The sequence below is a fragment of the Chlorocebus sabaeus genome, chromosome 21 (assembly GCF_047675955.1).
Source record: "Chlorocebus sabaeus isolate Y175 chromosome 21, mChlSab1.0.hap1, whole genome shotgun sequence".
NCBI lineage: Eukaryota > Metazoa > Chordata > Mammalia > Primates > Cercopithecidae > Chlorocebus > Chlorocebus sabaeus.
The window spans coordinates 72,173,513-72,200,640 of record NC_132924.1 but is presented as its reverse complement, the minus strand read 5'-3'; the positions used below and the strand labels follow the sequence as shown (position 1 = coordinate 72,200,640).

At 35.0% G+C, this 27,128-nt stretch overlaps 1 protein-coding gene across 2 annotated transcripts in view; it reads right to left on the bottom strand.

The window, feature by feature from the left end:
* Positions 1–27,128, bottom strand: part of SEMA3C (semaphorin 3C) — a 179,182-nt gene that overhangs the window by 39,137 nt on the left and 112,917 nt on the right. For both annotated transcript variants that reach the window (XM_007982361.3, XM_038004544.2), the window contains exons 7-12: positions 24,254–24,373; positions 22,683–22,825; positions 21,235–21,349; positions 19,334–19,403; positions 16,088–16,232; positions 7,293–7,515 (exon numbers count right to left, since the gene is read on the bottom strand). In XM_007982361.3, the coding sequence (XP_007980552.1) occupies positions 7,293–7,515; positions 16,088–16,232; positions 19,334–19,403; positions 21,235–21,349; positions 22,683–22,825; positions 24,254–24,373 (816 nt within the window). The remainder of the gene's footprint in view (positions 1–7,292; positions 7,516–16,087; positions 16,233–19,333; positions 19,404–21,234; positions 21,350–22,682; positions 22,826–24,253; positions 24,374–27,128) is intronic.

The following is a 27,128-nucleotide window of genomic DNA, read 5'->3' as shown; positions in this document are numbered from 1 at the left end:
AATTGTAAATGGGCAAAAATTTACTGATACATCAAAAATGAAGGTAAAGTTCTACTCCCTTTTCACATCTTCCCCTCTTGCCCCAAAGTTTTATCTCCTTTCTTCCTAGTCATAATGTAACTGACATAAACATATCAAATTCATAGGTTAAATTCGAGCACATAGGTTAATTCACACAAAAATTCAGTCTGTTCCAAGGTGCAGTTCATCCAAGTCTTCTCTGTCATCTTGCAAGATGAATCTTGTTCACATGTAAGACTTGGTAACAACATATGGATGGGTTAAAATGAGTGGTATCATTCAAACAAAGCAATGTCAATGCTAATGTTGCATGTCAACACATCAGGGATATCATCATGATATATGTGGATGAAACATTTAATTCATAGTAAAATGAGAAAATATAAATGAAATGAACTTCATTTAAGGAAAAAATGTAAAGTAGTTACGGTAAATGAGGTAAAAATGTGAAGTGAATAAATGTTCAATATATGAAATCAGATGGCATGGGTTTATATTTTGGTTGTATTACATATTAACTACTATCTTTTTGATCTTAACTTATCTGTGATTCTGCCCGAAAACAATGACAAATAATAAATGCAACTCATTCATTCAAATAATATCTATTGAGTGGCTACTGTGAGTGATGCACTAGTCTAGGTACTAAGGATACATCAATCAATCAATGAAACCCATATCCCTGCCCTCCATGGCACCTACATTCTTACAATTCTTCATATGATATTTATAAGGGTTGGATGAGATAATTTATTTAGCATTCCTGGAAAAAGATACGCACTGCAAATAAATTTAATTAGCATCATTATAATAGTAATAAAATATTTTAGGAATCTGTAAATATATATTTGCCTAAGTCAGAATACTAAATAAATGGGTAATTTGAGCAGACTAGAACCAATTATTATATATAATAACATATATATAACACATTATATGTATATATTCTTTACACAATCATTATATGAGATTTTAAACTGTCCTTAAAACAACAGGTGTCCGAAGAGTAGCTTAAAGAAAAATAATTCTGCTTTTTGAAACAAATTTTTTCAGCAATGAGCCCCATTTTTATTTTTAATAAGTTCTCTTTTTAAAGTAAAATGTAAATGACAACATTTGCCTCTAGATTAGCATTCACTCAGGGCTATGTTCCTTTCTTCCCCTCTCTCTTCACATACCCCTCTTTGCTACTCTTCTACATGATCAAGTAGTCATGACACCGTGACTTATCATCTATCTCCCATCAATTCAGCCATCGTTCTACTCTGCTCCATTAGTATTTCCTGCTGTGAAAATCCCTGTAGAATCTATGGTAAACTCTCAGAGGTTTCCACGTTCTGCTTTGGAAAGCAGTGACCCACAATGTTATTAAAAATCAGTAACTTACAAAGGAATTTTTCCTTACGCCAAAGCAAAAGAGACATCTAGACATCATCCTCAGAGTGACATTCACGCGCAACTTCCAGCTGACAGTCATTGCTTCTGAACTCACATGCACTGCTCCAGCTATCAAATTTTACATGGGGTATTTTAAGGAGTTCTTTAAAAATCAAAATTCCTGGCTCTGCAGTTCATTAAGTGTGCCATTCCAAGAGATGCAACTGCCAGAACTGGTTAGTTACTATGAAGGCAGTTATCCTCTAATGCTACAAGGCAAGCATTTTAAAGCTTTATTCAAATATGTGACACACACTTCAAAACTCCACACTTTCAGAGGACTTCCTGGAACTAATATTCCAACTTAGTACTCCTCCAGTTAAACGGAAGCTAATAAGAAGCATGAAACAGTATACACTATATAAGAATGTTAGCAGAACACCACATGTATTGACCCTACATTAAAAAATCATAATAGCATTAAATCATCCTAAACCTCTAACACCCATTCATAAGAATACTCTCTCTTTCATCAAAAACCACATGTCATTCTGATTCATGTATAGTGCTAAAAATATAAATTTTACAGAATGTCTCTGAACCTGACCCAGACAGTTAAATATTTTCATAACTCCAGAAGCAAAAGGAAAACCAGCAAAAATCTCTTGACTGTGTAACACATTCTGCTTTGAACAAACGGCTTGGATGTAAGCAGTAGGTGGCAAAGTTAAAATAGAAATGTTAATCCTATGAGAACCCTTGCCTGCTGTTTTATAGCCCTTCCTCAAGATTTAAAAAAAAAAAAAAAAAGAGAGACAGATAAAGAACATAAAAACACCTATAGCCCTAATACTACAGAATAAAAGGAAGTGTTGATTTTAAAATACATGTTTTCAACCTGTGATTTTTTTTTTTATAGATAGTAGTATCAGGAATGGGTGGGAAAATAAATAAATATAGTTTCCAGTTTAAATTTTAACAAAGTAGCAACATTTTTTCTTTACTCAAGATAAAAGAAGAAACATTAATTTTAGGTAACATTATGAATTACTTTATTATATCTACATATTAGAAAATAGCTTCTTGAAGAAGTATTAATTTTTAAAAAATTTACAATGATCAACCAAAACAGTCCAACAAGCAAACTTTTTCTATAAAAGGCCAATATATATATATATATTTCTGCCTTGGCTGGCTACAAGGGCTCTGTGGCAACTAATCAGCTCTGCTGCTGTAGTACAAAAGCAGCCACAGACGAAATGTAAATGAATGGGTATGCCTATATTTTAATAAAACTTTCTCTATGGACATTGAAATCTAAAAATCACACAATCTTCACTGCTCATGAGATTTTCTGCGTTTTGTTTTTTCAACCACTTAAAAATGCAAAGCAACATTATTAGTGTCTGTACCATACAGAACATACATTGGGCTGGATTTGGGCCACAGGTTATATAAACAGTTTGCCAACCCATAGACTAGATAGCAATAATGAAAACCATAAGAAATAAAAGGTCAGAGGACAAAGCTCACTTTTCCTTCCTTCCTTCCCTCCTCCCTCTTTCCCTTCCTCCCTCCATTTTTTCTTCTCTTTTTAAATTCATTAATAAATTAATTAATTTTGCTTGATATCTGGCAACACAAAAAAAATCCGATGCAGTTTGATGGAAGTAGAAGGTCAGTATCTCAAATTCAGTCAGAGTTGTACATGATAATGGTACTGGGCTAACTGTAACAGTTACCAGGCACAGAGCCCACACATTTACCATAGTGATTCTGTAAGCTACAAAATCATTCATAATATTCAAAGTGAGTATCATTACATGGAATCCTATTTGCATTCCAATGAACTGTCACATAAGTTTCCCCTATGGCTTCTTCTTTGACAAATAATGTCTTCATTGAATTCCCCTGAATTTTCCATGATGATACAGAAAAAAAGACAAAAGAGAAACTTGCTTCACTGTGCCAATAACTGGAGCATCATCATTCGTTTATAATAGTTGAAGGGTTGTCTGACACTAGGGGACCTGGAAACACCATAGAAATGTTACATCCTTCCCAAGACAGTTAGATATATAATGCTGGGAAATCCTGGGACAATGACCTGTGATTCTCCCCCTAAAACGCTATTTTGTCTCTTTTAGTTACAAACAGGAAGAGAGAACTCTCTTTGTGAGAAATTTCACCGGCAAACTAAGAACTACTTGAGCAGTAGTTTTTTGTTGTTGTTGTTGTTGTTTTTAGACGGAGTTTTGCTCTTGTTGCCGAGACTGGAGTGCAATGGCATGATCTTCGCTCACCACAACCTCCACCTCTCAGGTTCAAGCGATTCTCCGGCCTCAGCCTCCCTAGTAGCTGGGATGACAGGCATGCGCCACCACACCCGGCTAATTTTGTATTTTTAGTAGACGCGAGGTTTCTCCATGTTGATCAGGCTGCTCTCAAACTCCCGACCTCAGGTGATCTGCCGGCCTCGGCCTCCCAAAGTGCTGGGATTACAGGCGTGAGCCACCGTGCCCGGCCGCAGTAAATATTTTATACCAATATACTGGTTGTTAGAGACTCAGATAAATTGAAATCATTGTTTAAAAATTATAATGTAGCCTGTAATGACAGTAAAGTCCAGTGGCTAAGTGTGCTACCATCTCTTCAGTAAGATGCTGGGGCACTGCCACAGCACACACTTTCTTATTAGGATGGGATCCTCAAGAGACTCCTGTGGCTTTGTAAGCAATCATCGGTGCAGCTTCCACTACAATTAAAAACATATGCCTAAATATTGTTTTTCAAAATGACACAAGTGTTTAAATGCCAAAATAAAAATTCTATGAAATGGTGCCAGAAACTTATGTGGTAAGAAAAGCCAAAGAATTTGTGCAAAAGTATGCTTCTTACTGTCTTCTATGAATAAACACTGCTGAACAGTTCATAATGGCTTAAAATTCCACCCATGAAATCTACATCTTTTATGTAGAAAATATAATTATTTCATGTAGATTTTCATGAAACAACAACAACAACAACAACAACTTAGTTGTGGCATCAAAGTCCACCTTTAAGGCAGGCCTCACAAGAAAAAAAAAACAGTCATCTTTTCTGGGTAATATGAGACATTATGGAGAGATAATATTCCAAATTACCACACAGCCTCAGGAAAGACAAAACTGTTTTTCTAACACAAACTCTACGTTGAATGATTGAGCTAAGGCTAAAAGCAAATCTTTGTAGTCACTTACATGAAGGCTGTATCTGTAGAGAACAAAACTTGTATGCGAATGAAGATTAGCTTTTACAGTCACATTTATGAATTCATATTACATGAGTAACAGTGGACATAGTTATGATTTTCAATTTATCTTGACAAATATTTATTGAGGTTATCAGGTACTGTGATGTGCCTAGAGAGAAATTATATAGCAAAGAGAGATAGAACTTTGAGAGAAATGTTCAGTAATGAATACAAATATGGGAGATTGGATTAACTGCTGGGTGGAGAATTTTCAAACAGGATAAACTGAGTTTGAAGCATGATGTTTGAAATGTTAATGGGTTATACAATGTGTGTTATCTAACAGTCAACTGTACATGAAAACACTGAGCATAGGAAATGGTAAGGAATAACAATATACATTTGGGATTTGTTTGCACAGAATGGATAATTGAAGTCAAGTGAATGAATGAGATGGACATGGAGTATCTTAAAAAAGGGGACCAAAAGGCCAGGTGTGGTGGTTCATGCCTGTAATCCCAGCACTTTGGGAGGCTAAGGTGGGCGGATCACGAGGTCAAGAGGTCAAGACCATCCTGGCCAACATGGTGAAACCCCGTCTCTACTAAAAATACAAAAATTAGCTGGGCATGGTGGCACGCACTTGTAATCCCAGCAACCTGGGAGGCTGAGGCAGGATAATATCTTGATCCTGGGACGCAGAGGTTGCAGTGAGCCGAGATTGCGCCAGAGCAAGACTTCATCTCAAAAACAAACAAAAAAAAAAACGGGGGGGACCACAGACAGAACCTCAAGGAATACCCACATTCATGGGCAGGAGGAAGCCAGCTAAGATGGAACCACTAGGAAGAGAGGAGAATCCTCTGACACATGACTGAAGCAATAGGTAAAGTGAGATTCTCCAACGCCAACTGATGCAAATAGGAGACAGAGGTATTTCAGAGGTTAAAAGCCTGTAGTTTTCTTATCATGAGACCATGCAAGACCTTGGCAAAATCTGCAAAACAGCAGAGGTGGCAGTGGGTGAAGACAGATATCTAGTTTCATAACCTGGCAAGGCTTCTCAGTTGAGGAGTCAGTGGAGGATGAAATGGAAGAATCAAGTGAGTAAGAATATAATTGATAACAAAAGTCCTGGAGATGGTAGGATGAGATACAAATTGAGAGCAGAGTGAGGAATGGTTATTCTGGGAAGGAAGGATTATTCCTCAGCTGTCAGGCAAGCAAAGAGAGGACTAGTGAAAACTCAGATATGTCCAACTGTGGGAAAGGATGCCAACCTAGGATGCCAAAAAGGATAACAAATGTAGTAGTACATTTTAGAAGATTCTCAGTCTCAGTCCAGTAAAGCTGAAATTACATGAAAATGAAACATTCAGATATGGGGTTTTTAAGAATAAAAAAAGGATAAAATAAAATCCTTATCTTAGCACACTTTGGAAATTTTATTTAGCCAAGAAAAAGTATCCACATCTTAAACTGATTGAAGTATGAGTGCAATTTATCCCTTAATCCAGAACACATATTCTACCACTGCCATATTTTATAATGACTTTTACAGATGTGTTGTCTATTTCCTAATAAACTACCTAATTTCATAAAGTAGTTCTAAGATTACAATAAGATGTTATTGTAAGGAGTGTTATTGTAAGTGAAGAGATTTCATCAGTTCCTGTAAGGTAGTTAGGGATGTTTGAAATAGATTTTAAATTACTGCCTGACCAACAGCCAGGGTGTGAAAGACGTGAGGAGTGGCTCCTAACTTTTGTGTGCATCAGAATTACTTAGAGGGCTTGGGAAAGCACAGATGAGTGGGTTTCATCCCTAGAATTTTGGAAGAAGCACCTCAGAATTTGTATTTCCAGCAAGTTCTCAGTGACACTGATATTGCTGGTCCAGGGACCACACTTTGAGAACCACTGCTGTGTAACATACAATGCTAGTTATTCCGTATCGTGTGGGTCTATAAACAAGCACATTGTCATTCAACTTCTATCAAAGTAAATTGATGGAATTTGTAGATGTATTAAGACTGCCATCAGTATTTTCAAAAAACCTGTCTATATTTGAGTCACATTAACTTCCAAATGTTGTATTGAACATGCTATCTGTCATTATCATTATCCTTAGCAAATGGCTTCAGGTACTGATTAGGAAGTCACAGAGTCTGTTTCTGTTGAAAGGAACACTTAACTACATGGCTTATTAAATAAGGGATAAACCAACTTCGGTTATGTCTGGATGCAATTCTAGTACTTAATCACTGCTTTTTTTTTTTTTTTCCCCCATTGAGACAAGTAGAAGTTTTTCACAAAGCTGGTTCATTTCCAGTTCAGGTGGAAAGTGCAGCAGAGAAATCATACAAATATCTTGTAATGACAAATTGCCAAGAAAATCATATAGCCCTACCTACATATATTATATGTATTATATATTAAATATATATATATATATTCCTCACAAGAACTCTATAATTTATTTATTAGCTTCATTTTACAGACGTGGAAACTGAGGCAAAAAGAGATTAAATATCTCACTAAGGGCTAGACAGAAGTAATTATTGGAGTTTTTCTAGTTTCAATATCATGGCCCTTACCTACTACCTATATTTAATACATACTTTTACTACATATTAAAGCACATGTTGGGCTCAAATATTTACCTGTTCCGAGAAACAGGACGTGGTATCTCCCATCAGCAGCATTCACTCGATCCACAGCTATCTTTGTATACTTGTAGTCAGTGCCAATACGAACAATCAAAGGCCTTTTGTGGATTGGGTAGATGGAATTGTACATGAGAGGATGGTTCCGAATAAAAGTGACAACATCATCTGGGAACTCCTTGGTGGTTCGCATATTGGGTGTAAATGCTCCTCCTGGACACTAGAAAGAAAGTTTTAAAGAACCAAGTTAATAAAATAGTTGCCTTGTTTCTAGTAATAACAAAAACTCTCTACTTTTGAAATCACTTAGAAGCTCCAGTTGTTTTAAGCATATCTGCTACCTATGGATAGCATGACTATGTTTTACTATCTGTAGATGATTAATACTGTGTGTATTAACTTTGAATTAGGCTAAGTCCTTGTATGTTATTCTGTTTTCAGAGAAGAACTGATGCCATCTTGTATATGACATAACTCTTCACCCTTCTCACTCACCATTTTTCTATTTCTTATTTTGTGCCAGACACCATATTGTTAGGAAAACAAAAACTAGTGGACACAATCTAATGCTGCTACTTGTTAAAGTAAGTCATATTATCATTACATTCAGTCAAACTCTGACATGTAAAAGTTTTATTTCATCTGATCTGCCCTCCCAAAAGAGAGAGCTTAGAAATTGGGACTTAGGGGCTTAGGTGGCTCAGGCCTGTAATCCTAGCACTTTGGGAGGCTGAAATGAGAGGATGTTGAAGCCAGGAGTTCAAGACCAGCCTGGACAACACAGCAAAACTCCATCTCTGGGAAAAAAGTTAAAAATTAGCTAGGTGTGGTTGTGCATGCTTGTGATCCCAACTCCTTGGGAAACTGAGGCAGGAGGATCACTTGAGCCCAGGAATTTGAGGCTGCTGTGAACTGTGATGGCAACACTGTACTCTAATCTGGGCAACAAAGTGAGACCCCATCTCCATAAAAAAAGGAAGAAGAAAAAAAGGAGGAGGAGGAGGAAAGGAGGAGGAGGAGGTAGAAGGGAAGGAGAGAAGAAGAAAAGAAGAAAGAAGATAGCTTAGATTGGATGTGGTAAATTAAATCTGGTAACTCCCCTCTATCAAAGATCCCATTCATTATCCTTAGAATAAAATACCAACAGCTTAGAACGGCCTACAAGCTTCTGCATGATCTGGCCTGAGCCTGCCCCTCCTACTATAGGTCTTGTTGCTCCTGAGCCTCAAGCATACCTTCCCTCCAGGATCTCGGCACCTGCTGTTCCCTGCCCAGCATACTCCTCTTCAGAACACCCCATGTCGTTTTCTGTTACCTCATTCAGTTCTCAGTTCAAAAGTTGCTTCTTGAAAGTGATGACGTATAAAAGTATCTCCCCTTCTCCATCTCTACTTTGTCTCCTTGGCCTGCCATTTTTCTTCACAGCCCTATTTTAACTAACAGTATATTATGTATCAGTTGCTTCCATCTCTATTGCAAGCTTGTGTTGACTGTAACTGGGTCTATTTTGTTATTGTTTTGCCATCAGACTTATAACAGAGCTGGTTAGTAGATAATCACCAGAGTAGCTGAATGAATGCATTATATCATTCATTGTATCTGGCCTGCAATTTTGGTGCAGGGTCTGTATGAAACAGGGGCCTCAATTCTGTCCAGGAGGGAAAAGTTTCAGAGCATTAAGTCCAAAGGGGCAGGCAGAAAACAAGAATGAGATCTGGAGAAAGGACTGCTGAACAGCGTCAGCAGTTCTGGAAAGGGAACCTGACAAGGGCTTCTGAGGAGAAGATTCCATTCGTAGGGCACCTAAGGCCAAACTTAAGGGTAGGCTGGGAACTGCTGAGGCCAGAACTCAAACTCACTCACTAATTGGATCTGAGTGTTAAGCTATATGAGAAAAACCATTGGGTATAATATTTTAACACGTACAACATTATTACTAATGTTATTAAATACCTGTCAATATTAAATTCCTATTGATATCTCTACTTCCAGAAACAAAAACACTATGTTATAGTTTTCTTGAAACACACAGCACTATTGTGTTAGTTTTCATTTATCTTCTTTGGAGAGGTATGTGGTAAAAGGAAAGTAACAAAGCAAGCATAGCAACAGGCACAGCATCAGACATAAATAGCAGGATGCAATGGGGACTGTGACAAACTGGGGAGTTATGTGTTATCCAAAGATGGCAATGAACACTTATCCAGCTGACTGCTTCTAAGCAGGAATAAAATCCTCGTGCTTCCAGACCTCAGCAGAAGACAGAATGTGGAATTTTATGTAAAATCTGCCAAGTGTTTAATGTTGATTCAGTAAAAAAAGAACAGCAACGTGGGGGGCCAAAGAAAATATGACAATCTCCAGGTTAAATCCTTGCAACAGCTGTCCAACAGTATTAGTGCCTTTGGGCCAATGCTGCCAGGCAGACCTCCATGTGCAGCTAGATCTCAGCAGATTACTAATATCTCACTCATTTAGATTGCATCATCATGAGTGCAATATTTAGACTAACTTTGACCAGTTAACATTACTAGACTAGAACTTTTTACAGATCTGATAAATATAGTTCTCTTTTTGTAGAAAGGCACAAGGAGCAATTAAATGACTTAAAAGAGTAGCAGTAATGAGACAAGTAATAAAACGAAACCTCTCATTCTTTATTCCATTAACTAGACTTTCATCTGGAGTTCACGTTTTTATTTTTTAAAAAGTATTATATTTAAATACACGTTTATAAACTGCTCACAATGAAGACTAAAATGAGGACAAAAAATTTAACTTGAGGTTCTTCTAAGCTGATGAGTGTGTTCCATACTTCTGCAAAATACTGAATTATGGGTGTTTTCTAGCCTCAATCTTCACACAAAGTGGAAAAAGGGAACTACATTGCTCACTGCATGAAAACATGGAAAGAGCAATGCATGGGTAATTTAAATAGTTCCAGATCTTCATAAAACACCACTAATTATGGCTTGCTAAACTGATATGTCTCCTTAAGTATTTGCAAGCATTCTCGTTTCTACGTTCTGGAAAAATCAAAGTTAGCATACATTACTAAACAATTTACATAATTTCTAGTTAGTACAGCTGATGTGAGATAAGCTTATTAAGTTATCAGTGCCTAGTCTCTGGCTTTTCCTTAAAGGTAACTGAAATCCAGGTTAACAATTATGTCAAGGTTGTTTAAAACCATAGTTATTAAAGAGGTAATCTAAGCAAATCGAATCAAAGACGTTACTTTGCATTCATTAAAATATTTCCCACAAGACTTTAGTACTCGCATGAATTTATCACCTAGAAATAAGTGTCTCCTAGTACATGTTCAAACTTACCAAATAATTCTTTTTCATAATAATTAATTCTTCTATTGATTCATGGCATCAACTCTGCTGATAAGACAATGAGTGCTAATAATGTAACACAAACAAAAATTGATTGCCTTTTGTAGACTCTATCTGCAGTACTGAGTTTGCTCAGTGTCATACTGCCAAGAATAAATCAGATGTGATTAACTTTTCTCTCACCTTGCAATATAATAAAGCATGTTTATTGAAACTTCAAGATAACATCTATGTGCTATCGTAAAGTATCTGTCCACTAATTAGGCTGGTGTTTCATTCTTTAGAACATTAATTTTACTCTGCAAATAGTCATTAAGTAATTTTAAGTAAGTAAACTTCTCCTTTAAGTGTTTTTTCCTCAGTTCTCCTAGCTATTTGTTTACCAAGAAGTGATAACCCCTCCTTTTTTGAGTAAAGACAGTTCAAGGGCTCTGATTACTAAAGTGTGAGATAAAATGCTACGAACAATAAGAATGCCATGTTAGGAAAGTAACAGCAATTGTCCTTACCAAACTTCTTTCCCATACTCAGGTATTCATAAATATCTGTTGCCCTCTGAAATTTCTAAATGTTCTCTTAATCTTCACATCCATTAGGCCAGTTTTCAGAATATACTTATATATTAATATACGTATCCATTATTTGGACATATTTTATCCAAAAAGCACTCTGATGTGCCCAGTAGGGGATATAACAATATAAAATTACTGTTATCTTCTAGACACAAGTATTCAAGTAAGACAGACATATTCAAAGCAAAATAACAATATTATGACAAAAAGTAATAACTTGAGACAAATGTAAGATAAATAATCAATTTTGGTTTAGGATCAATTTCCCTACATAGTCAAGAGCCAATATTTTTAAACTGAGTTTGTAATAGTGGAGAACTTACAGCTGCCAAGGTCAGTGAAGATGTTTAGAGATGAGAAAACAAAATTTAGAGTATTTAGAGAACTGTAATTCCTAGGGCATTGCTGGATCATGGAGCCCAAAGTGAAGGAAAGAGGTAGGAGGTGAGGCTGAAGACAGATTGCAGAAAATAATGCAAAACGAGGCAGCGAAAGAGTGACTAGCATGGTCGAGGGGATCTTAACCTAACACGTGGGGGATGAGTGGTATATAGATATATAAAGAGTCTTAGTGGCACTCTAGAATCTAGGTTTATTTCTAGTACTGGTCTATGAAATTTGTATACTGAGAAAAACTCATATTTTATGTTTCAACCTTGGTAATCCAAGCCCTTTGTTTGAAGCCCAAAATATTACATAGTTGAAGACTTGTACTTGTGTATTAGCTGACCCTCATCTTCCTTATATTTGCTCTCTCCTACATATAAAAGCCCATGGTTCCAGTCCTACTAACCCACACAGAGCTTTGAAAACTCACTTATTCATTTCCATCTGTGTCTTGTAGTGTATGCTGTACCCTGCGTCTGAAAACCCCTTCCTTTCTTACCCAATTTATTCACATCCAATCACTCTTTAGGGCAAGTTCAATTTTACATTTTTTTATTCCTTTTCAAATCAGGCTGTTTTACTACAATCTCTCTCTCTTCTAAACTTCGATATTTATTTTTTTAATTTTATTCACATTTTGAATAACGATGTGAGATGACATGTAATTAATTTTTCATGTCTGTATGTCTTATGCATTCAATTTTCTTAGAAACGTTCCTGTTTTCAAACATCTAAGAGAAACAGAAATACTCTAATGTAAGCACAACCAGAAGACGTATGTAATCAACAAAACTGCCAGCAATGAACTTCTCGTATCCTTGCCACTACTGACTATGTGGATCATCAATTTTCTGTGATCCTTTGCATGTACCCAACCTGTCCAAAGCATGATGATGGAAGCACATGACTCTGTTTTACTTATAAAGAGATGTTCAAGTTGAACACTTTAAGTTCTGCCTTAACAGGATATACAACATATACAATCAATCTCCTGCAAAAGCTTTATACACGTTGCAGCAGAATAATGTAATATGTTTGCTTGGCCACAGATTTTTCATTCTTTGGCTGCCCTTTGAAACATACCAAAAGTGTCTTGTTTCTTCCACAAACTTGAATTACTTATGGAAAAATATTATGACACAATTGGCAGACTTCTTCCTACTGACTTGGGCTTGCTGATGGGGTCGTTTGCTAACTGAGCTATCAACCGTGCTTTAAAAGCAGCACCTACAGGGAACATTAGAACGAGGGTATGAGAGTTCTGCCAGTCTCATTTTTTTAAGAACACAGCCATATATTTATGGGGTTGACTGGGCAACCATACTACTGTATGGGGAAATAAAGTAGGACAATCACAGTTGATCCTTCATTGGGAGGACTTCAGAAGCAACATTCTTAACCTTAGAGAAGAGAGAATACTTTGGATTACTTGGCTGCAGATGGTTTGGCTACATGAGACGATATTAAACCCTGGAAGTGCAGGAAGAGACAGACACTGCCACTCTGAGTCAGAGAGCTGACTTCATGATGTTTTGCTGGTTGAAGGGTGGAGGGATAGAATCTTCAGGGAGGTACGCTTTTCCAGGAGGAGTTCCAGAGGTCACTCCTCTACCCTGCCTCTTTTATTCTCTAAGGATCACTCATCTGACAATTTTTGGATTTAAAGAAGCTGCTCTGGTCTCAACACCAGATGTAAGAAACCACATTATAGAAATATTTCTGAAACCCTGACTACTCCCTTTTTTCACGGAGTCTGCTGCAGATGTGTGGTGCTAACCCTGGCTTACTCTACACTGCTTTGGAACAGGAAACAAATGGTCATTCTTCAGAGCTAAAAAACAGTGAAAAGTGGGACTGTTAGCAGAATTTTCTAATTTAGCATTGGTTTATTCTGTTTTACTAAAAAGGGTTTAGTATTCCTACATTTTATGTAGAACAATTGCAGCCTGACATGAGTGGTTTTCTCACAGTGATTCTCTGAGTTCTACACACCTGTTAAGGTACCTTTCAAGTTGTCACCTGGGTGAAGAGCCTGATGAGAGGTAATGTCAGAGGTCACTTTTCTTGAGGAAAAAAAAAATCCCTAATTTGCAGCATTTGTCAGTTTCCATAATGTAAATAGTTTCAAGATGGCTGATTTCAAGTTACCACTCTAATGTTCTTAATTGAGAAGAGGTGCACATTATCTGCTCTTGTAAGCTAGGTACATGCTGACTCCAGCACAGACTGCATGAGGCTCTGAGGCCTCAAACCCTGATTCGAGCAGCATGGCTCTCTTTTATCTTGGTAATATCTTTATCTGAAGGGTTTCTCTTAAGTTTTTTTGGGGGGGAACAGAATTTTGTTGAGTTTGCAAATCAAATGCTCCTGTAGTAACCCCATTTATATGTTGTTCAAAAGAATCACTGATGAAAGCACATGTAAACACAACCACCTCTTAGTTTTCCATATTAAGATGAGTCTATGACTAGGTCAATTTCAAATAGCAAGTCACTCTCAAAAGTGTATTTTTCTCTGAAAAAGCACAAAATATGTTGAGTAAAATAGTAACAGCCTTTGATATATAATGGAATTTCAAAGTTGTTCAGCCTCCCCTTCCTTTTCTCTTAAATAATTTCTGCTTCTTATCCAGCACTCCCCAATCTTAAAATGGCTGTATCCGCTGATGCTTTTCCCTGTTTTATACAAAATTCATGTTCTGTCCATCTTCTTTCAAGCTGTGAACATCAAAGAGAGATCATCTTAAAGGATAATATAAATTCTGTGACAGGACTTTGTTGTCACTTATAATTATGACCTAAAAATTTAATCTTTTTATGAATAAGTAGCAATTCCCATAATTTTTCCAACGTTAATTAAAGATCAATTGTTCCACACAAAATACACATAAATGATTAAACTTTGAGCTTCCTAGCTAGGAATGAAACTTAAGCTTTAAAAATTTTGGAATAAAATGTGCTCTTTAAAGGCTTAGCAAACTATTTTCAATTTTCAAAAATGAACAATAGTATAATTTAAGATAAGAAAATAAAGGAGTAAACAATATTGCAAATAAACTCTAATAACAAAGATAAAATGAATCAGCAATTAGTAAAAATTACATGGGATAATTATTTGGAAGAATATTAGCAAAGATAATTTCAAATTCAAGAAAAAAGGAACACCTTGTTAACCTGTTAGTATCTATCTTTTGATTTTTAAAATAAATTCATTGTTCATATTTATCCATTCTATAATTATAACCCTATTTTATGAAATACAGAGATATAAGATTACATTTCTATTAATGTTCAATTGTATAACATCTCTCGGTGTACTGTCTGACATTTTAGAAACAAAAACTAATCAACATTCTAGAAGGCAGCATTATTATAGGTCAAATGAAAAAGAAAGAGTAGGACTTATCAATGGACCCTTAGAAAAATTCTGGTTCTAATATTCAAGTGCACTCTCTGTATCTTCAGCTGGAAAACTGAGTTTTCAATGTATCCCTAATACTACTAATATTGCATGATACGGATATATCTACCTGCTTTAATAACAGTACTTCTATTTCAGACCATTCCTAATTAGAAAACTGCCTATAGTTAAATAGTTCTAATTTGTGTTACTTTATAAATATTTTTTTGAATAATTACATCTCATTTGTTGTAATTATTTGCTAACACATAAATTTTCTTCCTTTGAGATGTATGTAACATAATTTCTATCTAAATATATTCCTAGAAATGGCACTATCTCTATATGAAGTATCTCTAAATTATTTCTCACATGGTTATTCCTTAACTAAAACAGATATTCAGGCTGCGGTGGCTCATGCCTGTAATCCCAGCACTTTGGGAGGCCAAGGCAGGCGGATCATGAGGTCAGGAGTTCGAGATCAGCCTGACCAACATGGTGAAACCCCATCTCTACTAAAAATACAAAAATTAGCCGGGCGTGGTGGTGCCTGCTTGTAATCCCAGCTACTTAGGAGGCTGAAGCAGGAGAATCGCTTGAATCCCGGAGGTGGAGGGTGAGGTGAGCTGAGATTGTGCCACTACATTCCACCCTGGGCAACACAGTGAGACTCCATCTCAAAAAAAACCCCCAAAACCCCACAGATATTAACTACTTGTTAAATGAATTTATTATTATTATTATTATTATTTTGAGACAGAGTCTTGCTCTGTTTGTTGCCCAGGCTGGAGGGCAGTGGCACGATCTTGGCTCACTGCAAGCTCTGCCTCCCGGGTTCACGCCATTCTTCTGCCTCAGCCTCCCGAGTAGCTGGGACTACAGGCACCCACCACCACGCCTGGCTAATTTTTTTGTATTTTTAGTAGAGACGGGGTTTCACCATGTTAGCCAGGATGGTCTTGATCTCCTGACCTCGTGATCCGCCCACCTCCGCCTTCCAAAGTGCTGGGATTACAGGCTTGAGCGACCGCACCCAGCTATTAAATGAATTTTTATAAAGCATCATAACAAAGAATTTTTCCTGGATACTTACAGTTCCAGGGCGAGGATATGGAATTCTGCCCTGATAGGAAATCAGCTGGTGATTGGGCCCTTCTTTGTGGGCAAAAGGCCCATTAAACACAGTCTGTATATCAGATAAATGATACACACACACTGCTGATCCTTTGAAAACTGAGCTAAAAAAGAAAACAGAAAAAGGCATTTTCGAATTTTTAAGATTAAAGTACAATTAAAAAATACATGGTAAAATTTATAAAAAGTTAATATAATTCACCATAGAAAAGTTAAATGTTATCAAACACATGTGAAAAGTTGAAAAACTTTGAAAAAAGGTATTGATACATAAAACATTACAATATTCAATTCATCCATGGAGATAGACAATAAGTTATAGTAAAATCCTTTTCAATGTTTCCAAAATATAGGACAACTCAAAAAAGTTTCTAACTAGTTTATCTTAGCAGCAAGAAAGTATACTGATGATTTTATTTAAAAATATGGATTTGAATTCCAAATCACTATCATATAACCTATCAGCATTTAACTCAAAGAAATGAATCTCATTAATAATTGAACACCATATCTTTCTGTATTATGATTATTTTAGTGAGAGTGTTCTCACATGGTATCTTGAATACCAGTTGGAGAAGTCTATGTCGTCACTGTTTATGTACTTCCCCTGTTGGTCACAGAACAAAAAATAGGAGCCCCAAAATATTCACTAAACCATCTTTAGTCAATGACACCTCATAAAATTTGTTCAACTCTTTAGTAAGAAATACTTCCATTGTCCTATGGCAGGTTGGCTGAAACCAATATTTCTCTGACTCACATATTTATTTCAAATTAGATGTCTAATGAAAAAAGGTGCATTCCCATAAAAACAAATAAGATACATTGTTAATCGTTAACATTGACAGGCAGAATGATGATTTTGAATTTTTTTCATATTAAAGTTACTGGTATTGGAAAAAAAACTAGAAAAACAGTTTTATTGAAAACAACATTTTCTTTTTTTTTTTTTTTTTGAGACGGAGTCTTGGTCTGTCGCCCACGCTGGAGTGCAGTGGCCGGATCTCAGCTCACTGCAAACTCCGCCTCCCGGGTTTACGCCATTCTCCTGCCTCAGCCTCCCGAGTAGCTGGGACTACAGGCGCCCGCCACCTTGCCCGGCTAGTTTTTTGTATTTTTTAGTAGAGACGGGGTTTCACTGTGTTAGCCAGGATGGTCTCGATCTCCTGACCTCATGATCCGCCCGTCTCGGCCATTTTCTTAAGAATTTGATTTTTTTTTCTTTGTTCAATTCTTTTTTTTTTTTTTTTTTTTTTGAGACAAAGCCCAGGCTGGAGTGCAGTGGCGCCATCTCGGCTCACTGCAACCTCCGCCTCCCGGGTTCACACCATTCTCCTGCCTCAGCCTCTCGCATAGCTGGGACCCTGTAGTCCGCCACCATGGCCGGCTAATTTTTTGTATTTTTAGTAGAAACGGGGTTTCACCGTGTTCGCCATGATGGTCTCAATCTCCTGACCTTATGATCCACCCACCTCAGCCTCCCAAAGTGCTGGGATTACAGGCGTGAGCCACCGCTCCCGGTCTCTTTGTTCAATCCTTTCGTGAGTTAAATCAAGACTACTTAGAACAGGAGTTAAACACATCCTTAAAGACATCTTTTTAGACATCTTGTGGGGCAACCACAAATATTTAAAAACAATTTCCTTGTACATTTCTTTTACTTTTAATAGCTCATTGCAGTTTACAATTATACTGTTTTTTTCCCATTAAAGAAAAAAACAGCGAAAATCTTTAGAGTTTTGTTTTGTAGTTGATTGTCTAATCAAAGAGACCCATTATCTTCCACACTGGCTGAGTTACAGCTCAACTCTAAGGAATATGCCTAGTATAAAATTAATAAAGAAAAATATGAGCAGGAAAATATGAAAATATTATTTTTTATCTTGAAATACATACTTTAATTAGTTTGGGCATCCCAGAGAAGTGAGAAAACATTCAACTAATTTTCAAATACATAAAATAATCTCATATGGAATAAGAAAATTGGCCGGGCACGGTGGCTCACGCCTGTAATCTCAGCACTTTGGGAGGCACAAGTTGGGCGGATCACAAGGTCAGGAGTTTGAGACCAGCCTGACCAACATGGTGAAACCCTGTTTCTACTAAAAAAAAAAAAAAAAAAAAAAAAAAATACAAAAATTAGCTGGGTGTGGTGGCACATGCCTGTAATCCCAGCTACTCAGGAGGATGAGGCATAAGAATTGTTTGAACCTGGGAGGCGGAGGTCGCAGTGAGCTGAGATCACACCTTGCACACACACCTTGCGTGGCCAGCAGAGCAAGACTCCATCTTAAAAAAAAAAAAAAAAAAAGGGGGGGGGGCGGCGGCTCACGTCTGTAATCCCAACACTTTGGGAGGCCGGGGCGGGTGGATCACGAGGTCAGGAGATCACAGCCATCCTGGCTAACACAGTGAAACCCTGACTCTACAAAAAATATAAAAAATAAGCCGGGTGTAGTGGCGGGCGCCTGTAGTCCCAGCTACTCTCGGGAGGCTGAGGCAGGAGAATGGCGTAAACCCGGGAGGCGGAGCTTGCAGTGAGCCGAGATGGCGCCACTGCACCCCAGCCTGGGCAACAGAGTGAGACTCTGTCTCAAACAAACAAACAAACAAAAAAAAAAAGTAAAAGAAAATTGGTTCAATGTTTTGTCAGGTTCTAAATAGTCATCACTTTACTTCAGAAGTAGAAAGTATTTTTATAGAAATGCCCAATTGTTTCCAGCTTTCCTAAGGTATAACTGGTATACAAAAACAATACAGTACATAATTAATTAATGTATACAATGTGGTAAGTTTGGACATATGTATACACTTGTGTTACTATCACTACAATCCAGGTGATAAACATTTATTACCTGTGATAACAGCAACCAAAAAAATGCCAAAAGTTTTATTTGCTCATGAGTCCTCAAATTATTTTATTGAAAAAAATCATTTATTTTTTCCTACATGATAATTCATATTTTCATTTGTTTGATAAAAATATCATGCAATTGCTACAAATACTCTCTACAAAAGCATTTGGAAAGCATTAGTTTAGCTCCAATATATTTTGATAATCAGGCAAAAGTAAATAAAATGGAAGGGTTACATCCCAAATGACATGTAAAATTAAAAGTTGAAGAGAAGAAAGCTTTTATAATAATTACTGTTACTCCACGAAGTTTATTGTTTAACTCGTAAAATGTAACTGTTGAATAATTACCTTGATGTTGTAAAAATGCCATACACTAGTGTTGTCCTCGGGTTATCAGTTTCCAGCAGAAACACATCCTCTATAAAAAGGAAAATATTCTTTAAGTTTCTGAAGAGTAACATTTGTTTTGAAAAATTTACCCTAAGAAAATAATTTCAACTATGAAAAGTATTCTGTAAAAAGATATTCCTGTACCATCATGGTAATCCGGAAACAAGTAATGATAGAAACACTAAATAAAGTTAAATTAATACAGATACTAATAGAATTTATAAAAATGTTGTATCCTTGTGAAAACCATGCTAGTAAAGTAATATTATGGGGAAAAAGTACAATGGCATATTATATGGACTAGAACCATGTTAACCTCAAAAACATCCATCAGAATATAAGAAAAAGATTAACAGTGAGTGTTCCAGGAGGCAAAGCTATAGGAATTTTCTGGTGCTTCTTTCTAAATATCCTTTAATGTTAATATATTACTGTTTTAATTTTTAAAAATTACAAATCTCAATTTCTTTTTGATCTAATCTTAGGAGTTGGAAGATGGAATAAAACTTTTTCACAGTAACCTATCATACCATCAAATAGAACTTTCTGTGGCAATGGTCAAAATTGCTAGTGATACTTTTATTTAATGATAGCTCCTCTAACAAAAAGATGTTTAAAGTATACTAAGGCAAAGACAAAAGACAAAAGTATGCATAGTGAAGTGATAAATAACAGAATATGAAAGTAGATTTACGATAGAAAACTCCAATTAATAATCAATTGCCATGATTATATGAAAGGCCTAGATGTAGTGACAATCTTGCTAACATAATTATTGCTGAGAAACACAAAGAAATATGTATTTATTTTAAATTAACAATGAATTTAAATGACCTCATAAGCAATAAATTTATAACCACTCAAACAAGAAATTAACAACCACTAGTCCTTCCACATGTGAATAAGGGCTGACAATGTCTAGCTCTCCCTAAAAAAAAAAAGAAAGACTGAAACATAAAAATATTCCCAAACATTTGGAGGGATAGAATGAGCAAGTAGGCCTTTTCACAAAATAATACTTAGAAGTTTTCTCCAGAAAAGCTTATCCAGAAACTTTTGTTCCATAATCAACATAATGGTTTTTGAGCAGAAGAACGATATAGTTCATGTTTATAAAACTATTAGAATCAGTAAATTTTTTCCATATGGTAACACAGATTTATAGCTTATATTATCACCTGTCTCAAAATCTGAGAATGACCATTATTTTACATTTTAATGAATTACAGTGAAAGAAAAGTCATTTATAAATGGCATTTAGTAAATATGATATGCCCTGGGATATTCAGATTAAAAAAAAAAAACAACTGTTCCTTGGCAGAGGTAATCAGACTGTCAGTCCTTATTTGACCTGGAAAGTATAAGCCTTGTGTCACACTGAGAATACTTAATCTCAGAGTCACCAAGCAGAACTAAGAAGGGAACACGAGTCTCCAAATTTCTACTCTGACACTTTTTTCCATCCAAACTCTATTCTGTCCATTAGCTACAATAGTAAAAATATATAGCTGTATTTTCACACAAAATCACAATATTAGATATTCTAATATACATGAAATAAATATAAAAACACAAACATATCATTACCTATATACAAATTATACAAGTTACACTCCCAAACACACACATTCATTCATATATTATGGTGAATTCAATGAGCTAAATGTTTCAGCAGTGACTCATGGGCATAATAGATTAAAAAATACTTAAGAAAATTTATGAAAATTTATTAAATGTAATTATTTTAAATTAGCATATTATTTATGCTGAAAATACGGAAAATACATCCTCTTCTGAGACCTTATTTAAATATATAAAGCCTTCTTTAAGAAACATTTTTCAATCTCATACGTATGTACCTAATTCATCAAAGTGCGTTTCTGGGCCGTCTTCATCTGTTACCGAGCACACCAGCCTCGCCTTTAAGAAAGTGGTCCACTTGTTGACAAGGCTACGCAGTCCACCAGTGTCATTCTAAAACCATTTTGTAAACATAATTCAGATTGCTTAAGTAAATACTGAAGCACGTTAAAAATTCAACTTGAACTCTAGTTGCTTGGAGGATGAAAATCTGAAGAATGGATATGTTAACCACTTCTGCACATTGATAGTCAAAGAGGAATATTTATCACTTATAGCATTTTATACAATAGTTATACTATTATTCTTTTACAGCATGATATCAGCTGAAAACACATGTATTTGATAAATGTATGACATAATTATTTCTAATTTTAACAATGTATAATGGAAGTATTTATAAAATGTCATGGAAAACAGATCATTTAATCTACCTTTCCTTGATAAAACTAATTGTCTTCAATTTGAACATAAATTATTATATACGGTGAGTCCTGCAGATTGTGGTCAGGAGAGTGCTTATATCTTTACACCAAATGGTCCCCAACAGTTTTATATTCACTCCTTCATTTATCCGAATTATCACATAATTTTCAGTATTTCTAATCTGATGCCTTATTATACATTGTAAGGGGAGATGGCATTTGGATCATTCACAAAGTCTCTATTGAAGACATTTTTTTTCTGTGTCCAAAAGCCTTTTAGCCCTTCTGCTGACTTTGCTGTCTTGTTGCAAATGACTGAGAAACAGCTGAGCTCCATGATCAGTGGAATATTATAATATATAAACTATTTTAAACACTAAGCACTTTAAGAAACATTTTTTCACAAACGACACTAATCATAAATACGTCAGGACAAGTCTATAAAACTCTATGATAAATAGGACGTCACAAATTTCCTTGTGTTGCTATGTATACTTATTGTTTCTACACAAGAACATTTTGGTTACTGTTTTTAATTAGATTTTATTAAAGCTGTTTTTTCACTATTTATAAATGGTTCCTTAATAATCATCTTTTACTGAGATAGTTACTGTATTTTATTCACAAAAATCAGTTTCTTTTGGTAATATACAATTTAGCTATTTTTTTGAATAGCAATGCATTAAATGGATACGTAGAAATTTGCCACAAGTGTTTATTTGTTCAAGAACACAAAAAAAATATTTTCCTGAATTAAGATATTTACTAAAATAGGGTATGCTTATCTCCTATAACTTAATGAAGGTTAGAATTTGAGTTAAGGTTATAAACACTATATTCAATATAAAATGATGAATATTAAATACAATAATGATGAATGTTACCTTAAGTGTTCCCCTCAATATTTCATTTATTTGTAATAGTTGATAATACAAGCATGGAGATAAAGTACAATTTGAATTTCTTGATCTTTCTTCAAATTAGATTTGGTACTGTTAAAATATACAAGCATTAATACTTACAGGACATATTCGAGCAATCATGGAATGAATCTGTTTTGTGCTTCTGTTATTGTCAGTCAGTTTTTCTTTGAAGAAGAAGTATACCTTAGCATCATTTGGATCAGTACCATCTGGGATGACATGTGCATCTACAAACATAGGTTCTAGAAAAAAATACAAAAGACTAGGTATATATTCATGATGAAAATCCATCTTCTGTCATCTAAGTAGACCACAGGCACATGCCTTCCCCCATCTTTGGTAGAAAAAACAATTCAATATTTACAGATACCATTTCTAAAAGCGGTAATTGCATTCACTCACCATACCACATTTGGAATGTCAGGTACCACAAAGTATAGCTATAGTATGATAAATCACTTTATTTTTTGTCTGCAATACATGCTGGAAGTGCAGGAAATACAAAAATTCTTTGTGCACTGGTGAGTTTCAAAAAATTGAGAAACTTTTCTACCAGTTATTTCCTAAGGAACCTGATGGCTGTTTTATTGAAAAAAATATTTATTTTTCAAAGTGTGTTTTTAAACTCAAATTCGTTGAAGCAGAATAAGGAGTGGAAGTCCAAGCTCTGAAAAACATGATCTTTCTTAAAACGCAACATATGAAATGAAGGGGAAACTTTTCAAGGAAAAACAGCATCGTTAGTCATTTGGAGACATACAGGGTTTCCTTATTTCAAGAACAGAGCAACTTTTAGAATATTCTATTTCCAGATGTACTGGAGGAATAATCTGAAGAAGTAAATGAACAATCAATGCTTTCTTGTGCTGGCCTATCAGCGAAATAGGATGCTTCACTGTGGTGATTCATGCTTAACTCTGCAATGTTAAATGAATTGCCACATTAAGGGTCAGCTAAAAATTTTCTCCAGGGTGAAATGACAAGAATCTTAGGTTTTTTTTTTTTTTTTTTTTTTTTTAAATTGCTCTAAACAACAGTTGATTGGAATAATACGGTAAAACCAAATGAGCACCTTTTTTGATGTGAATTCCATATGATGCCAAGAGCTGGAGGCAACTGAATATGGATAATCATAAAGTTATCATTTCTATGATTTCTACTGAATATTAGTCCATTTATGAGAAAATACATACCAGTTTCATAATTTTAGAATCTAAGTTTAAAACAAAAAAGGAGGCCCCAGTTATACCCTATTCATTGCATCTAAATGTCATACATTTGGGATAATTTTTAGATTTGGTATTGTTAAAATATATAAGCAGATTAAATGAAGTAAAAAGCATATTTAATTGCAATATGTTACAATTAAACAACTGGAGAAGATGCTTGGGTACTGAAATATAAATTATCACTGTCACTTTTATTTATTCATATTCTTATAATTGTAGGATGATTAATAGAAATAAAGAATCAAAATATGGACTATGAGCTACACAATTATTTATTTTCCCCAAATATTTTAAATCATAGAGTACAGAATTACTATTATTCATGTCATAGCCTGATATTTTAGTTTTTAACCATTATCCCTAGTTGTTAGGATGGAATTAAATAAGTTAGTTTAACATGATACTAAAAAAAAAAAAAAAATGCATCAAATGCTTTCTTACCACTTAGCCATTTGGAATTATGTTGATCAGTTCTGACCGCATTCCTCTTGGTTAAACTTCGAAAAATAGCAGCATCTGTCCCCATGAAATCTATATACATTCCAGAGAAAAGCTCCTCATCTATGAAAAGGAAAATATTAATGAAATGTAAATTTTTAAAGCTATTTTGAAGTTCTATATGAGTTTATTAGGAGATCACCACAGGTATTACAGTGTTATGATAATTGGTTATAACCAAATGTTAATTGGTTTGCATTGTCAGTGAATCAAAAAATTTTATAAATTTTAATCTTTTCTCATTATTGCCTGAATGATAATTACTATGTTTTTAAAAAAATCAAACCTCAAAGCAACTTTATTCTATGTAAAAGTGAAAGTTCCTCTATCTGTACTTAATTATACTATATATTAATTTTTATATAGAGTCTATCAGAAATGGCAGGTGTATACAGATAACAAAATAGCTTAAGTGTTTACCTAAAACACATTTAAAAGAAAAACACTGTAAGAGTCAGAAAACATGGTTTCTAACTTTGGTAATCCCTAACAGGCTGGGAATTAGTGCTAAGCTATTGAACATCTGGAGTTTCAACCTTCTAATCTATAATGTATGGGAATTAGATTATGATCTTAAAAGTTCTTAACACATATTAAAATTTCTATGACTTTCTTAAATGGATTGAACATAATAGTTTTAAAAATTATTATTATGATATGACGAGGAAGCCACATTATAACTGTCAAAATATTATCAGTGATTGAAAAATGTAATCACTAGAAGTATATATTTTGATCTTTAGTGCTAGAAGGTTCCTGGTAAAGTAAACAAAGTGCTACTTTTTCAATTGCAACTCAGCCATAAAAATAGAATACAATGATAAGAAAGAAGAAGTATTTAAAATTAAATAAATTTTTACTATTAACAGAATCAGATGTATTAATCTATACATACATATACATAACATTCAACATTTAGCTTATTGTTCGAAGATCCATATTACTTTTCATCTAGTAAGAAGCAGTAAGCATTGAATTGGTAACAAATGTGACTCCTGAGTATAAAACAGTAGCTAAATATCTATTTTAAAAAGCATGAAATTTATCAGTCTGGCCCACTGAACTGCCATGCAGCTGTGTTCCTTGACTGTTGTTCTAGGATTACTCCCTGGGCTACCTTCAGACTGTGGTCATTTTGGCAGGACTGGAACGTTTCAAAGTACTCTAAGCTCACTCTTTAGTAATAAGCAGTACCAGTCGGCCCAGCATCGAATGGAGAATGGAATGTGTCTAATATGTGCTCACCAGGTTATGAACTGGACCCCTACCAGTTAGCAAGCTGGTGTGGCGGGTATTTGGTTGCTCAGCTCTCCTTCCTAGTAGGGGTTCTAGGCCCATGGAAACAGATTACAGGGAGATAACAAAAATGTGCATGAAGGCTTTTTTTTCTTTACCATTTTAGCTTCTTTAAAATTCTGAGAACATTTGTGAGGCTTATATACACACAGATCTAGCTATTAAATTGTGGCAACTTTGTGAATAATTATTTCACATTTTTGTTACAATAAAACTGTGGATTATACATTCCTGCTATTCCTGCTATTCAACAGATTGACACAGCTATCAATTGTCGTATCTGTTTTCAAGCAGAAAGAGAAAAAGATACTAAGAAGTTTATGAATGGCAGAGAGGACTAATTCTAATCCTACTTCATACCATCTTATTAGTTATGTCTCAAACATTACATAAGCCTGCACGTCTAACTGGCTTCATTTCCTATATTAAATTCTCAGTAATTTTAATAGCAAGTTAGGAACTTTCTGCTTCATTTTATACCAATAAGAAATTTTTGATTAATGTCACTTTGGTAACCATTTTGAGAAGAAGATTTTTTGCAGGACTTCACGCAGAGATAAACTTGTGCCTTTTGACTTTATTTCAAAAACATTTTGCTTTCCAATTGTATTTCTACCAACTAGAAACACTTCATAAAGTTTATGTAGACTCTTTAAAAGACAACATCCGACTTCGTTGTTGCTCTACAGCAGTGACTGAAAATAGCAAAAGCACACTGAACTTGCACAACTACATTATGAAATTTGGAATTCTAATTCTTCAGGTCTCTGGTCATTTAATAGATATAAATATCTTAACCAATCTGTGCTTTTTTTTTAGCGCACTGTGCTTGAATGGAAATGATAAAGCACTATTACAAGGTTAAGGGAGATGACCACACAAATCACAGGAGGTAATTTTAGAGGGATAATCAACTGGATGAATAAAATTATAACTACAATCTCATAAAGCTTTTTGTTTTTACTGTCAGTTTTTAAGTTAAGCAAATTGTTTAGTGACTTTCATTTGATTAAAAAATGTAAAGTTACTCAAATATTAATAGTATAGGAACACGAGCATACGAATTCAACTCTCAGGTCCTTGAGAAACAAAGAAGGCCAATGTCTAACTCCTATTCTGGAAACAAATCCCGTTCTCTAAGGGCAAGACTATTAAATGACTTAAGACAATTTAGCAAGAAAATTTATAATGCCTTGTTCTAATCCTTATTATTCTAAACAATATTCAATGAGATAAAACTCCAGTAGCAGGTATGTGAACAGACCCTTGAGGTTTATTTTGTAGCATTTAAATGGAAACAAATGAAAACTATATATATTTAATTACTATCAAACACACCACATGGTTTCTGAAGGTGAATAAAATTTCCTTTATAATGGAGAAAAGAATTTCCAAACCACGCTTCTATTAAATATTTGGAAACATGCCTTGCATAGGACATAATTGGATAACTTTGTAGTTTCAAAGCTAACTTTACGTCCTACATGATATACTTTTGGCTCCTCCCTGTCTGATTTGAATG